Source organism: Triticum dicoccoides, chromosome 3A (assembly GCF_002162155.2).
Source record: "Triticum dicoccoides isolate Atlit2015 ecotype Zavitan chromosome 3A, WEW_v2.0, whole genome shotgun sequence".
In the NCBI taxonomy this organism is placed as follows: domain Eukaryota; kingdom Viridiplantae; phylum Streptophyta; class Magnoliopsida; order Poales; family Poaceae; genus Triticum; species Triticum dicoccoides.
Window position 1 is genome coordinate 721,035,621 of NC_041384.1, and position 16,250 is coordinate 721,051,870.

At 44.1% G+C, this 16,250-nt stretch overlaps 2 protein-coding genes and 1 pseudogene across 3 annotated transcripts; 1 reads left to right on the forward strand and 2 right to left on the reverse strand.

Moving 5' to 3' along the window:
* Positions 1–668: 668 nt before the first annotated feature.
* On the reverse strand, positions 669–2,693 carry LOC119270477 (protein YAE1-like). Of its 2 annotated transcripts, none has more exons than XM_037552482.1 (5): positions 2,529–2,693; positions 1,742–1,853; positions 1,429–1,544; positions 1,221–1,342; positions 669–1,118 (listed from the first exon to the last, which is right to left on the reverse strand). In XM_037552482.1, exons 2-5 carry the CDS (start codon positions 1,833–1,835, stop codon positions 860–862), a joined length of 591 nt encoding a protein of 196 aa, XP_037408379.1. In that variant the 5' UTR covers positions 1,836–1,853; positions 2,529–2,693; the 3' UTR covers positions 669–859. The 2 variants fall into 2 exon arrangements, with proteins under 2 accessions (XP_037408379.1, XP_037408378.1); XM_037552481.1 differs by having other exon boundaries at positions 1,739–1,853; positions 2,529–2,690.
* Positions 2,694–4,801: 2,108 nt separating this feature from the next.
* Positions 4,802–6,887, forward strand: LOC119270478 (protein COFACTOR ASSEMBLY OF COMPLEX C SUBUNIT B CCB1, chloroplastic-like). The gene is made up of 4 exons (XM_037552483.1): positions 4,802–5,116; positions 5,284–5,408; positions 6,059–6,211; positions 6,308–6,887. The coding sequence occupies exons 1-4, from the start codon at positions 4,817–4,819 to the stop codon at positions 6,495–6,497; spliced, it is 768 nt and encodes a 255-aa protein (XP_037408380.1). The 5' UTR covers positions 4,802–4,816; the 3' UTR covers positions 6,498–6,887.
* An 851-nt stretch (positions 6,888–7,738) lies between these two features.
* LOC119270479 lies at positions 7,739–12,771 on the reverse strand (annotated as a pseudogene).
* Between the last annotated feature and the right edge of the window lie 3,479 nt (positions 12,772–16,250).

Sequence of the window (16,250 nt, forward strand, 5' to 3'; positions counted from 1 at the left end):
CGGGTACGGCAGATGGATAAAGCATGAATCATCATGAATATATGGCATCAACACTCAGAAACCAACAGTCACAGGCCACAGCGGTACAAGGTTTGATGCTCTCACCAACCTGAAGGATGGATGCTCATGCTCATCTTGATGCCCCAATCACACCAACCCCCTGTAACTGAAACAGAGGCAGACAATTTACTGACACGGTGTGCAGTCCAACAACTATCATGGACCATCAAGGGATATACATCACATTAACAGCAGTAGGGCATAAGAACTTTGAGGAGTGGATCAGACCCTTCAGTTAAGCAGATAGCAGATTTGAGTGCATTTGCTGAAGCCAGCTGAAGCAAACTGAGCATTTTCTGTCTGCACGAAACACCCAAAAAAAATATAGCTAATTGCTCCTTAGAATTGAAAAACAAATGAGATGAGAGGTTTCATTAAATATGCACTACTGCATTTGCATTCTTAACTGCATGCATTGTCAGTATTATGAAATGCCAGAATGTTTCAGAACTTACAACTATAAAGAATAGAATATCTAGTGATGTCTGCACTGAGTGTAACAATTATCCAGACTGTCCCAAGAACATCACAATGGATCAAACCAATACAATACCAGTACTCAGGAATGCTCAAGTAAACCAGAGCATGATAAAGGAACAACGGGAAGATGCAAAAAAGGAATATATAATTATCGTCATTCATACTGAGAATTTACAGGAGTTTAGCAAAGAAAGGGTGACACCATATAGAAAATCTTAGTATCACAGGATTTACAGTTGCATCCTTCAGATTTCAGAAGAACTCAGTCTAAGCGATTCGGCCAGTCTCCGAGTGCTCGCAATTACATTTACTAACTTGCTTACGGAACTCGTTTCAACTCTTCACTAACATGCACATCTGGGCATTCCTGCAACAAAAGCAGAAGGTCCTTTGGAATAGTTTGGAGCTTGCTTTCCTCTGGTTGACGATTATCCTGAAGAGTACTCTCGTGAAACAGCTGCAGCGCACCCTGTGCTGAAATTTCTTGCACAGAGTTGTGCAAATCTTCAAGTTTTCCTCTACACTGGGCGTTGAGCAGCAACTTTTCTTTTAGCCTGTCAGGAAGACTAGCTAATGCACTGCTTAAAGGACAGCACAAGGAAAATATACTAAATGAGTATCACACAAGAGGAACTTTATACAAGAAAACTGTTATTCGCACGACCAGAAATTCAATTTACCTAGTAATTCCCCGAACAAGACCCCACTTGAATCCGACATCCGCAGATTGCCTATGCCCAAGGTTGAACCCCTCTTGGGCAATATCCTTCTGCCCTTCGGTTATACCATCCCTATAGCCCATCTACAGAGAAACCAAAAGCCTTACTTTCAAACTTCTTCGATATACACGCAAATTTCAGGATTCATAATTACTCAACAATCATGTACCTTATGAAACTGCTCCTGCCTGTGGTCCCATTCTCTTTTTAAGTCGGAATCATGCCCTGGAGAATCTGAGGCATCACCCCAGACATCGTCGTCCGCAGCAGCAGCATCACCGTTGCCTGAATGGAAATTGGTGGAAAACAACTAGTTGTGAACTTGTGATGACATGGAATGCTAGTATTCAGGTTCAAACAGAATCAACATTGTTTAACTAAGCAGAAACTTGTGTCCACGTAACATACGTGGCAACAGTAGACAGATAGAAGGTCGCAAAATCTAGTGATACTACATCAGAACAAGGCTAGAGCACTACCACGCCCATTGGTTCCTTCCTCCCGCGATGTTGATGCCTCCACGTGTAGCTCTCCCAGGGATGCTGCCAAACCCCTCACGTCCTCGGAGCCAGCCATCACGAAACCAATCTGTACCTGAAACATGGAGCACCGATGAGAACGGTCAGTTGACCGGCAGCAGCTTATTTTTTCCCCCTTTAGTTCATTGGCCAGTATCATAAACATACACCCTTGTTTCATATGCCAATTGTTAACTTATCCTGCCTCTTTCACTAAAAGGCGTCATCACTAACACCCAAATACCCCAATATGCAATGACCTATGCTCCTCTTTCTTCCTCAACCACAAGCTGCTCCAGTTGCTACCCGCTACAGAGAGCAGCACTCCAGAGGGAGCCCTTCCCTTTGTCTTTTTAATGCCTTTCTCCACACAAAACATGCGCAGAGCACTGTACTTTACACAAAATTTGATCCACATCCAGGACTTGATGTGTAATACTTATGGCACAACTAGATGTGCTTTAGCAAAACTGTATCTTTTTCTACTCAACATGCAAAATTTTGTGGCCCGAGAACAGCAAAATTATTTATACATCTCATGGACATACACAGAAATTGTTGACAGAGAGTAAATTCACATTCACCCAATCACGGAAACTCTCACAGAGGGCATCAAAGTGTACATCAAACCTTCCCCTCGCTCGCTCCCCATCCATCCTGGAACCTAGCTAGGGCTTGAAGGGATCGCAGAACTCGTGCGACGGAACCAGCAAGGAAGGAAAAAAAAAACGGAAGAGGAAGGAAACCTTGCCTGACTCTGCTCGAGAGGGACGACGAGGAGCTCTACTGGGAAGGCGGCGGCTGGTGGGGTTTGGGGGCGCCGGAGGGAACCGACGACGGGGATCCGCGGGGAGGCGGCGGCGTCGGCAAGAGTAGAGAAGAGAGCGAGCGGCGAGGGGATAGGAGTCGTGGACCAGCCTGCGTTCCAGAGAGACCGATGGTGCCCTCCTCCTGTCAGCCGTCCATCGCATATCCAACGACCGCGGCCGTCCAGGATTTACCTTCTCTTTCTTGTAGTCTCTTCTCTTGTGAGGTAGTCTTTTTTGCTGAGAGCTCCTCATATGTTCAAATGGCATAAAAATTGAAACACACCTCATGCATAAAATTGTCTACCTCACAAAAAAATAGAATTTTTTGAATTTTTTTAGTATTTCTTTTGATTTTTTTCGTTAACGCATGTGCAGATGAGTTCGGGTGCAGAGATGGATTTTTGCTTCTCTTGCGTTTTTTGTAAAAGCATTTTCTGAGACAAGAAAAAGTGCATACCACTACTTCACTCGTATCCATTATCAGTTTACCACTAAGGATGCAAGCGGGCATCCCGCCAAGATCAGTGCAAATTGAACTAAATTTGAGCAAGGCAATTAAAACTAATGATATTTATTTTGACTACATTGCGAGGTGGATCGGGCATCTCTACCGCATTATTTGTGAGAATTATTTACCAATAAGGATATTATTTTCTTTGTTATAGCTCCAATTCAAAGGAACTCGCATTGCGACGCCAACTGAATGAGCAATTGGCATAAATGCTGCCTCAATTTCAATAATTCAAATCTCATAGAGATCTTTTCTTCATACTCGACTAGCCCTGGATTGGGGATAATGAATTTTTTCAAATCTTGTTGGCTCTCGATTGGAAAAAACTCAATAAAAGGAGAATCACATGATGTATTTCTCCAAACAAATACGAGTTGTTCTAAAGAATCAACATAGTCAGTTATTAATGGAATTCCTGAAATACTCGACTTCCAAACCCGATCGTTGGAGATGAAGAATCTACTTTGGTTGAATTGTACAATGCTACCGATAAAGGACACTTTTTTAGAGCAAGAAATTCATACCAGGCACAAATTACTTGCTCCATAGAAAGAAAAAAACACAAAATGATTGATGTTTCGAAGGTATTGTGCTTTTTCACTTCCTTTTTCGCAGGAGTTTTTACTTTTGTAGTAAGCAAAAACGAACACATCAATCATCAACTTATTATTACACAAAAATACAAAAAGCTACATCAAGATAGAAAAATGGTGTGGGAATAGCTTACAAGCTTCAACCAAACAACAAGCAAAAAAAAAATTAATGACATTGTTCCAACTTGAAGTTGAGGAGGGCTTCCTACATAAGCAGACTGCCTAACGAGTTAAATGTTGAACCTTGAAGAAAAGGATCAAACACAAGCCAAGAAAATGCATTTTCACGTTTATATGCTCAAACCGACATGGTAGCAACCTCCTTCCGTCTTTGAAGAGAACTCCCAGCTTCCTCACAACAACACGAAGGGCGCCGATCCATCGACAAATAAAGACGCTTCTCCGAGAGTTAAGGTGTGATATGGACATCATAGTCATCCTGAAGACTAATTTTCCCTTTCAACGACAAAGTAGCAGTCTCTACTTTATGTTAAAAAAATACGGCCATAAAGCCCAATGTTTTACAAAGAAGACTCCCAAACCATGGTCGGCGCACCAAAAAGACCCGATGATCAAATTTGAACACCATTTGTCGTGCTACGTCAAGCTCACTACAAGAAACTTTACCGATGACCAATAAATCACATGCAAGGAGAATCGACCGCACCACCATGTTGTTGGGCCAGTCCAACCGCCCCCACCAGAACAAAATAATGTGGCGGTTGGACCGGTCATTTTCCTGAAAATGGCAACCCCAATAATGTTTTGGTTTGGTGGCGTCAGCACTAACCGCGCCAGCTGTGGGTCAATACAGCAAAAGTCAAAGGATAGGATGGGCATGTTTACAAAAGAGTTAGTTCAAAAATTAAAGTTACTAATTACTCTCATTGTCCCATAATATAAGAGCGTTTTTCAGACTACACTAACGTGAAAAGCGCTTCTATATTATGAAACAAAGAGAGTACTAAACATTTTCAAAAAAATAAATCAAACATGTGGTTTTGGCCTAGCAGCAGCACCGGTTCCTAATTTGCCCCTCATCAAAAGAAAAGAATTAAAAAAAAATAGGGCGCGACGCACGTCAGAGGAGAGCAGCCGGTTCCCCCGGTCTTATCCACCCGACGAAATGGAAGCCTGCGCCTCCACCAGCCGCGTCCTCCTCCCTTTCCCTCCCCGCGCCGCGCGGCCGGCGGCGGCCGCCTGCTCCCGGCGCCGCCGGGCGGGGGCCGGCCGGAGGAGAGGGGTGCGGCTGGCCCCGGCCCGCGCGTCGCTCGACAGCGCCGCGGTGCTCCTCGACGCCGCCGTCGGGGCGGGGGCGGGGACGGGGACGGGGTACTCGCAGGCGAGCTACTACACCTCGCTGGGGCTCTTCGTGCTCTCCGTGCCGGGGCTCTGGTCGCTCATCAAGCGCTCCGTCAAGTCCAAGGTTCCTCCCCTTCCTCCTCCCCCAGTCTTGCTTTCATCCATGGCCTCTGCTTTTTTCTATACTGTCGATTAAGGTTCATGTGTTTCTCCTGGATGGATGTATTGTTTGGTTCAGTTCTTGGATGATGATGGTAACTGACACCTGTTGTCATCTGCTACTCTGAACAGATTGTGCAGAAGACCTTCGTCAGGGAGGAAGGGCAGCCGACGGCGCCGAGCCTGGTGGCAGGGGAGATCCTCTCCTTCTTCACGCGCAACAGCTTCGCCGTCTCCGACCGCGGCGAGGTCATCACGTAAGTAGCACGCCGCCTTTTGGCCTTGGCGCGACGGTGTCTTCCATTGCTCTGCAAGTGTCTAAACAGAACCGTCGAATTATACTTCAGCAAGCATTGTGTGACAGCTGCTTTACTTGCGTTATTATTATGGTTCTGAAAGCACACTTGTTCAGAAAGCACACTTCAGTATTGGACAGTAGACATGTATTTTGGTGTTTCAGAGTTAAAACACTCAAATTGATTGTGTAATAACCATACAAAATAATACTTGTTACTTGGGGCGCTTTGCGTTAGATTTACATTCATAGGGCTAGTTAAGTATGGTACAGCCGTCAGCTCACTTGAAAGAAGATGCCATCTAATATCTCATCCTTATTGGTCAACTGCTGCACAATAAGACTAGTTATTATAGTAGCTATATATGTCGTTCGAAATTGCTTCACACACGACAGTCAACGCACGATGCATGCACGATTCTCCTTCCCCAACAGTGCTCCTGCATGCATGCTAGCTGTTGGTGCTATCACGTCTGAATCGTGCATTCGTGTGTATAGCAGCGCTGTATGTCGTTCATGTACTGTGTAAGATGTAATCTGGCACAAGCTTATGGATACTATTTTTTAAGTCGGATTGCATCATAAACTGAGATACTTTATGTTTCCAAACAGCTTCGAGGGCTCAATGACACCAAGCAGTGCTCAGGCAGCACTGCTGACCTTCTGCACTGTCATTAGCCTGGGGAGCGTCGGGCTTGTTCTGTCGATCGCAGTCCCAGAAGGCGGCAACAACTGGTTCTGGCTTATGACCTTAAGCCCCTTGGCGTACGTCCCTACGAGCGACTCTGCTAGCCGAAATCCCAAATGAAACTTACGACACAGGTGTAGTAACCGTCTGTCTGTTTTTGATGGATGTTCCAGGGGAGTGTACTACTGGACAAAAGCATCGAGGAAAGAGGAGATCAAGGTGAAGATGGTCTTGTCCGACGACGGGAACAACGTATCCGAGATTCTGGTGCGGGGCGACGATGTGCAGGTCGAGCAGATGAGGAGGGAGCTCAAGATGAGCGAGAAGGGGATGATATACGTGAAGGGGATATTCGAGACATGACCAATAGCTTTGATGTCTGGAGTATAGTGACCAAACAAGCAGTTCAAACCAGGCTTTCCTGCGACGCGATGCAAAGTGAAGGTGAGAGAGGAGTTAGGGTGGGTTTCAGTATCCACGGGCAAATCTGTGTCTTGGCTTCGAGAAAAAGAGATGGTTTTTGTCGGGATTTCGGTATGGCTCCTAGGTCCAATTGATCCCAGTATCTGTACCATGTTTGTATATCAGCTACAACTAATGAATTACACTCACAATGATACATCTACAATGTATGCGGTCTAACAGAGAACCCTAGACCATGTGTGTAAAGTGCCGTATGGCTGAGGCTTTGTTCGGTTAATCCTCTCCCCAAGAGGATTGGAGGGGATTGGCAAGGATTGGTTCATATTTTGACTTAGAAGAGGTTTAAATCCTCCTCAAACCCCTTCAATCCACTCGGATTTACACGCAACCGAACAAGGCCTGAAGGTGAAAGTCCTGCCGGCAGTTTTTGATCTCTCTGGTTCACTTTCAGGTTCTCAGGAGGGACACCCCTTGCATCCCGAATCCACCTCTTAACATGTGTTTCTCCAGTATCTCAGGGTGAAAACATGCAGAACCTTGAACCTTCATACATGCATGCTTCTTACCTTCAGCGCATGGCAGCACAATAATCCCATTTGTGTGGAATTACTGCACTCGCACTCGAATTCTTCGCCGTTATCCACCATGTTTGCTACGAAGACTGCCCTGCTCTGTTTCTTCCTTGTTTCTGCTGGTGTGTGCTTCTATTCCTTATATATCATAAAGTTGGGTCATGTATGGATGCACCTTTAAACTATACTCCGTATATACTTCCTCTGTAAACAAATATAAGAGCGTTTAGATCACTACCTATACTCCGTATATACTTCCTCTGTAAACAAATATAAGAGCGTTTAGATCACTAAAGTAGTGTTCTAAACGCTCTTATATTTCTTTACGGTGTTTTGGGATATGTGGGGATTTAGGGGTTTGACCGGGATAATCCCCACCAATTCCCTAAAATACACTAGTACCAAACAAGGCCTTAGTGTATCTTAAATTTAATAAACATACAGTTGCTACATAATCAACCAATCATACCTGTCAAGATGGTTCTTGGCGCTTCATCAGCAATGCAGTCAAACCAATGAAGAATAGATACAGTTCATCAGCAAATGCGCAAGAGTTAATTAGACCAGAGCAACATTTGGTAAAGGAACAACAAGAATATGCAAACCTCAGGAAGAAAATATTATTATTGCCATTCAAACTGCGAAATTACAGGAGTTTCATACAAAGGAAGGGGTGAAATGCTTAAGAAAATCTTAGTATCAACAGATTTACAGTTACATCCTTCAGAAAGAATCAGTCTAATAAGTGATTTCTACCAGACTTCGAAATCAGTATCAACAGATCTACCATTCCATTACGACCGTGGACCTTTCATTTACTTTGCTTAATAAAGGGGTTGCAGGCATCATTCTGATGCAGAGGCCGGGGGTGATCCCCCTTTTCTAAAAAAAAACAATTCCATTACGACCTTTGCTTAAGGAACTTGTGCCGGTTCTTCAGGGACCTGAACATCTGGACATTCTTGCAACAACAGGAGAAGGTCGACTGGAATAGTTTGGAGGCTGTTTTTCTCTGATGGGTCATTATCCTGATGATGAATACTCTCATGAAACATCTGCAGCGCACCCACCGCTGAAATTTCTAGCATGGAGTTGTGCAAATCTTCAAGTTCTCTTATGCGGCGGACATCGAGCAACAACTTTTCTTTCCGGCTGCTGGAAAGACCAGCCAATGCACTGCTTTTTTGAAGGATAACAAAAGTAGAATACAATAAATGAGAGTGATAGAAGAGGGAGTCTTGTCACAAGAAAACTGAGATTGGCACAACCAGAAATCCAGTTTACCTAGTAATCCCGCGAACAAGATCCCACTTGTATCCTTGCCTAGACCCAACATTCCAGCCCTCTTGTTCACCTTTGTTCCGCGCTTTCGTTATGCCATCCCTATAGCCCATCTACCAAAGAAACCGAAAGCCTTACTTTCAAACATTTACATATACTGCAGGCTGACTTTCAACCGCTAGCGTGGATCTCCTCTTCAGTGTCGCCTCGCCCCTCCTCCTCCACCATCTTTTCATCATCCCATGTTCGGAACTCCACCACAGGGCGATTCGGGAGGAGATGAGCTGCATCTCTGATGGCCTCCTCCAACGCCTCAACGTCCCGAGCGGTCGCGCCGATGCAAATGATCTCGACGGCAAGATGCCTGAGGGAAGAGAGGTGTTGGATGCCAAAATCAAGACCGCTGCCTGCGTCAAACGGAACCCACAGCTTCTCAAGCCTCGGCATGGCCCCGGCTTCAAACATCAGTCCTTCCCCATTGCTCCAGCAGGTGAAGTGGAACTCCCTCAGACATACAAACATGCTGCTGCTTATGATAAGCCGCTGTTTGGGAGCAGCTGATTTCGACATCAGCCAGAGAAACAGCAAAGCAGGTAACTCTCCAAGGATCTCTAGTGTTTCCTCTTCTACTGGATCAATATTGATATCTAGGTATGTGAGCTTGTCCAGTGACGCAACCCAAGGAGGAACTCTGGGAAAGTTGTAGTACGTGCCCATCTGAAACTTTTGCATGAGATGAGGGGAGGGGAACCAGGAGTCCAGTAAGAACTCCACTGAATAGCCATGATAACTACGAATGCATATAGATCGAAGGCTGAATCTGCCCAATTTGCGCAGCGAGGATACCAAGTTATCCACAAAAGTATCTTTGTTACTGTGTGTACTGACAATAGACCAGCGTAGCCCAAGGATTTTCAGTTTAGTCAGACTGCCCAGCTCCAGCAAACACGACGCCATGCTGTCCCGGTTGACTTTGATATCTGATAGCTCCTGCAGAGCTTGCAGATTCCCAATTCCTTCAGGTAATTCCAAATTACCGACGCGCAAACATGTCAAATGTTGCAGCTGAACAATGCTTTTGGGCATTTTTGTGATCTTTGTCCATCCCATATCCAGAGTCTTCAAATGCTGTAGTTCTCCTAACTGCTCAGGGAGTGCAGAAATACTTCTAACGTGGAGTCGCAAATACTTCAACTGGAAAAGCTTCCTCAGATGCTCAAAACAGCTGCTCTCCATCTCCTCGCCATTCTCAATATCAAGTACTCGCAGAACACGAAACTTGGAAAGAGAAGGCATCTTTTCGGCATACCCGACAATACTGAGCGAGCGGCAATGAGAAATGATTGCTGTTGATGGAAGCATGATGTGCTCTTGGTCATAATAACTGAGAGATAGCCTACGGATCTTATGCTGAAGGACTAATATCTCATTTTGGTTACGGAAGAAGGTGGAAAAGTTTTCTTCCATTGACTTAGATGTAAGGAGATCCAGAATCATATCATGCACTCGGCATGAAACGACTTGACCGTCATATTGGATTTCCACTGGCTGAAGCATACTTCTATTGATAAGATCATTAAAATAGCACTCTCCTATTTCCTCCAAATCTCGTCCACCATTTGTATCAATGAATCCTTCAGCGATCCATCTCCTTATTAATCGATCCCTCTCAATCTCATAATCCTCCGGAAATATACTTAGATAAAGTAAACATGTCTTCAAATGGTGGGGAAGATCATCATAGCTAAGAGAAAGTATCCTTCTCATCTCTTCTACACCGGGGTCCTTCCCCAGTGTGGAACCGATCGAATTATACACCCACTCCCATTCTTCATTTGTGCAATCTTTATTAGCCAATAAGCCTGCTATTGTAAGAATTGCTAATGGTGAACCACCACACTTTTTTAATATTTCCGAGGAGACTTCTTCCAATTGAGGAGGACATATATCTTCTGAGCCAAATATTCGTTTAAAAAATAAACTCTTAGAGTTGGCTGTCGTCAGAGGCATTATTTCATAGACACGATCATGGCGTCGAGAGCAACATGACTTGGCTATATCAATACTACGTGTTGTCGTCATTATTCTGCTTCCCAGATCATTCAGAAACAAAGAACATTTGATAATCTTCCATGCTTGAGTACTCCATATATCATCAATAACAACTAAGTACCTGCAAAGTGCATGTTTTGCAGATCTCATGAATAAGGAAAATATATGAACAAATAAATAAATGGCATATTTCCTTGTCGTCAAATGTTAGTAAATCATGAGGATCATATAGGGCTTCAGGTTTTTTGAAATTCACTGTTTATGGGGACAGAATCTTTTCTCTTTTCTATATTATTACAGACAGCCATTTATCCCCTTCCCTAATGGTTTGGCCACACCACAAAAAGTTGAATTTATCAAAGCACTATTCAGAAAGATAACCTCATGAACTGTGAACCAAAGCCTATTCAGAACTGCATATGCTTAAAAATGAAACAAAATCATCTATATTTAATCTAATTAAACAACAGTAAAATGTAGTAGAATGTCTAAGTTAGTAAATAAACATCAATACTGAAGAAAAAAATGATGCAGTACCATCAGCCAACTCCTCATTAAAAGTTCATGAATATACCTCTTGTTCTTTAAAACTTCTCTTATTGTGTCAATGAGCTTTCCCTCGTCCTGTATATCTGTGCTAGGAAGCTCTTGCTGGCAGACTTGAGAGAGTATATTTCTTAAGATCTTACTCACATCTGGTTGTTGTGACAAGGAAACAAAAGCTTGACATTAGAACTGGCCTTCCAGTTTACGAAAAACCTCATTGGCAAGTGTAGTTTTACCCAGACCACCAGGACCCACAATAGATATCACCTTTTGCTGCTGCACCGATGCACCCATCCCCTCCATTAGGCACTTGATGAGCTCGCTTCTTGGCTTGTCAATTCCGACAAGCCCGTCTGGCTCAGCATAGAGTGAAGGCAAACGAGGGTCGATGGCCCTTGAGATGCTAGGTTCGAAGGTGCGCTCATCGAGCTTATACCTCATACGTCGCTTGCTTGCATCTTCAACACGTGCCTTGAGTTCCTGGATTTGGCTGGATATTTGATGGCGCGCCCTCAGCGCCTTGAGCTGCTGGACCACACTTTGTACAAGCCCTGCTGCCTTAGCACGGTCAGTTTGGCCAAGGCTTTTCATAAAGTCGTCTATGCAATCCTCAATGTCATAAGACATCTCCCGGACTTGGTCCCTCCATTCCTTGGTCTGCACATCAAGATCACGGTCCACCTCTGCCAGCCTCTGAAGGAGCGCGTTCATGCTGCTCAGCTCATCTTTCATGAACTCCACCTCCCTGTGCACACTTTTCAGCTTTGCGTACTCCTCCCCGAGCAGGGCGGTGAGCTTGGCGATGACAGAGGTCATCACTCCTGCCAAGGCGCTCACCATCTGTGGATGCTCTATGAGTGTAGCTACCAAAATGCCCAGTTCAGCACGACAAAGCAAGCACCTGGCAATATATGTATGCGTCACTAAGAGAAGTAGGTGTCATTCATACTGAATAAGAACCATAATTACAATCATAACTTTATAATTTAGTAAAAAAGAGAAAACCACTCACATGCCACAGTCAATTTCTATCAGAATTCAATTGCTCTCCAAATGACACAAATACACCAAAGAAGTAGAAATGATGACCATGCCATTTCTCCAATTGTAGCAGCTTCAGTCAAATCATTGCTAGAATAAAAGAAGTGGAACTAAAAGGTTTAAATACATTTGAGTTGCTACACTAACTAAGTCTACTGGAACTGGAACTATCAGTCCAGTCGCATGACTTATGGAGTTACTGTATGTCTTTTGAAAGCACCAGTTTGCCTGTTTGTGCAAAAGAAACAGGAACTGGCAGGGCTCCAAATTTCAGGACACACTAATCTACGTGCATCGTTCATTGCCTCCAACCCATCGCCAAGATTAATTAAGATTGTTATATTGTCATCTTAATTTCAGTAAGATCTATGAAGTCAACTACGACTGGTTAAATACGATGGCGTCGTCTTATCCAGCAAGATCTATGTGAAGGAACGCACTAATACTTCTGAAACAGCAAGAAAAATTTCGCTGCAGAAGCTGATAAGAAGAGCAAGCTCCATACCTATTGGACTGGACGGAAGCCAGGCCAGCGCCGCCGCCGGCGAGATCAACAAATCCGCAGCGGCGGTCGCGAGAGACGCCGCCGGAGCGGAGGGCGGGAGCCGCTCGTTTCTGCGATGGGCGTAGAGGTGGTGGTGGTGGTGGCGGCTGGGAGGGGGCGACCGTGGAAGCGTGGGCGGACGGCGGGTGCAGCTGCGGCACCGTGAGAAACTGAGAAGAGTGAGTGGCCGAGATTGCTGACTGATCCACGGCTCAGCTAGCTTTGAGCCTTTGACTTTGATTTTTTTTTCCTATCGAATATTAGGCCAGTGCCGTCTCAATCGTTAGGCTAACTCCAAACGCACAACGTCCGTTTTATCTGGATTTCGTCTATTTAGAGGCGGCAATGTAGCGGTGTTGCCCGGATTTATGGATGCGTTGATCGCATCTGGTCCGCTGAAGAGAAGCATAACAAATACTCCCCCTGTCCGAAAATATTTGTCATCAAAATAGATAAAAAGGAGTGTATCTATAATTAAAATACATCTAGATACATTCTTTTTATTCATTTTGATGACAAGTATTTTCGAACGGAGAGAGTGGTTGAAATCAAACATAGCAAATAGTTTCACATCTGAAATAGTCTTACAACTCAATTAAAATAAAATCAATATTAAGTAATCTTACAACCCAATCAAAATTTATTTGCATAAAAAGAAGTTAAATCGATAGATCTACTGGTTGCCAATGTTAGTCCACATGTGCTCAACCAACTCATCCTAAAGCTGCACATGAGTATTGCCAATCACGCATTTCATGATGAAATTGGACAAATTGTTGAACGGTTGCAGGAGATGGCTGCTCAGGCTCAACATTATCGCCCTGGAAATCAACCCTTGGTCGTAGATGCTATCACCACGCTCATCCTCCACGATCATGTTATGCATGATCACACAAGCAGTCATCACCTCCCAAAGCTTCGGAGTGCTCCATGTCAATGCAGGGTTCCGAACAATACTCCATCGAGACGGAAGCACACCGAAAGCACGCTCCACATCCTTCATAGCACTCTCCTGCATTTGGGCAAACCTCTTTCTCTTCTCTCCTTGCGGATTAGGTATGGTCTTCACAGAGTTGACCACTGATGATAGACACCACCAGCTAGGTAATATCCTCTTGTTGTAATGGTGGTCATTGATCTCAAAGTTGACCTCTGGAGAGTGGTCTCCTGCAAGCATTGCAAACACTGGAGAACGCTGAAGAATACTGATATCATTATGAGAACCAGCCATGCTTCAAGTATGACAGTGACACCTTTCACATGCCCCTTGTACTGTCCCTGCCAAGCAAAAGGACAGTTTTTCCACTTCCAGTGCATACAGTCTATACTACCAAGCATGCCCGCAAAGCCCCTATCGGCATTGATCGTCAACAACCTCTCTATATCAGCGGCAGTTGGCTCTCTCAGGTACTTAAGGCCGAACACTGCCACCACGGCCTTGCAGAAACTATACATTGAAAGGAGGCATGTGGGCTCGCTCATACACACATACTCGTCCACAAGATCACCAGGAATTCCATATGCAAGCATGTGAATAGCCGCAGTGCATTTTTGGTATTATATTATCACTTTTGTATGCTTTATATGCCATTTTATATCATTTTTATGGACTAACCTATTAAGTCGGTGCCCGGTGATAGTTCCTGTTTTTGTGCATGTTTTTTGTTTTCCAGGAAATTCATACCTACCAAAGTCCAAACACGATGAAACTTTTTGACGGTTTTTTCTGCATAAAAGGAGACCCTGTAAGCTTCAGGAGAGGGCTAGAAGACCCACGAGGCGGCCACAAGGCAGGGGACATGCCCTAGGTGGTAGGTCACACCACCCTGGCTTGTGCCCCCCCCCCGTGACTCCGTTTGCCCTAATACTTGGCTTGTAAATTCCTATATATTCAGAAATCCTCGGAGGAGGTCCCGAAACAATTATTTCGCCGCCACAAACCTCTGTTCCAAAACGATCCTATCTAGAGGCCTTTTCTGATACTCTGCCGGAGGGGGAAACCATTGAGAAGGCAATCTTGATCAACCTTGTTGCCTCCATGACGATGTGTGAGTAGTTTCCACATGACCTATGGGTCCATAGTAGTGGCTCTCTCTCTCTCTCTCTCTCTCTCTCTCTCTCTCTCTCTCTCTCTCTCCCTTTTGATCTTCAATACAATGATCTCCTCTGAGATCAATCCGATCTTGCGGTGACCTTACTCTATGACAAGAGGAGTTGCAAGGCATGTATTGTATTGTTGCTGCCAAGGATTAAACAACAGGGTTCGAACATATTGCTTGGTCTTATTTTGTCTACATTATATCATCTTGCTTAATGCATTACTCTGTTTATCATGAACTTAATACTTTGAGATGCATGCTGGATTAACGGTCTACTTGTCACAGACGTAATGCCTATGTATTGATTATGCTTTGGATGATCATCATAAATATGCGTTATTCTGTCAAACAGTAATTTGTTTACCCACCGATGCTATTTGTGAGATAGATGTCTCGAGTGAACCTATGCCCCCCTGGGTCCATTCTTCATTATATTCAAGCAATCTTACAATTTCCTCATTGTTTTACTTTAATTTTATTTTTAATTTTATTCCTATATCTACCACTACCAGATTTGATACTTGCAACTGGCAAGAACAAGGAGACTGACGCCTCCTTGTGTGTGTGCAGGTACGGCTAAAGTTGTCTGTGTACCATCTCCTTCTAGTTTGATAAACCTTGGTTCTTAACTGAAGAAAATACTATCTGGTACTATACTAGACCACCCTTCATCTTCAGTAAATCCCAACATTTATCAAAAGTAATAGAAGAATTTTTGCATCATTGCTGGGAAGGCTTCACCAGACAAACCAAGTTCCTTCGCACAAACTTATCATTTCCTTTTTTTACTCTCTTTACCTTTTGCCTTTTATTTGCCTTCTTCTTGTTTGCAAAAAAGAAAATCAAAAATACTAAACATATTTGTGTTACTACCTTTGCTTGAATCACTATTATGGTTACTCCTAAAACTACTAAACTTTGCGATTGCTCGAGTACTAATAATAATGATTTCATTAGTACTCCTATTGCTCCGCCGTCACTAGTGTGGAGTCTTATGATATTAAAGTTGCCTTGCTAAATCTTGTTATGAGAGAACAATTTTCTGGAACTCCTAATGAAGATGTGGAATTCCATCTTAATACTTTCGTTGTGCAGTATGCAAAAGATTAAAAATATGGATAATGATAATGTTCATGCCCCTGTTGCTGCTGCTTCGGCCACCTTTGTCATGTGGCCAAGCTCCAAGGTGATCCTAGTTTTAAAATGTTAGAACAATCGATCCATTTCCTAAGCTGAAACATGAGGGGTCTCAACTGCCCTGATCGACACTCCATTGCCAATGCCGCGATCTCCTCCTCGTCATGTCATGTCGTATGCTTTCAAGAGACAAAGCTCGACAATGTCGGTCAGTTCACGGCAGACTTCCTAGGTGGGCATAGGCTGCGTGGCTTCGTGCAGAGACCAACAACTAGTATCAGGGGTGTCATCTTGATGCTCTGGGATGATATCCTTGTTTATGTCTCCTGCATTAACCTCACTATGTGTTGCCTTTCCGCCATGGTCCGGGTGCGAGGAACAGATGTCCTCTTCAAGATTACTTATGTCTACGGCTCCACTG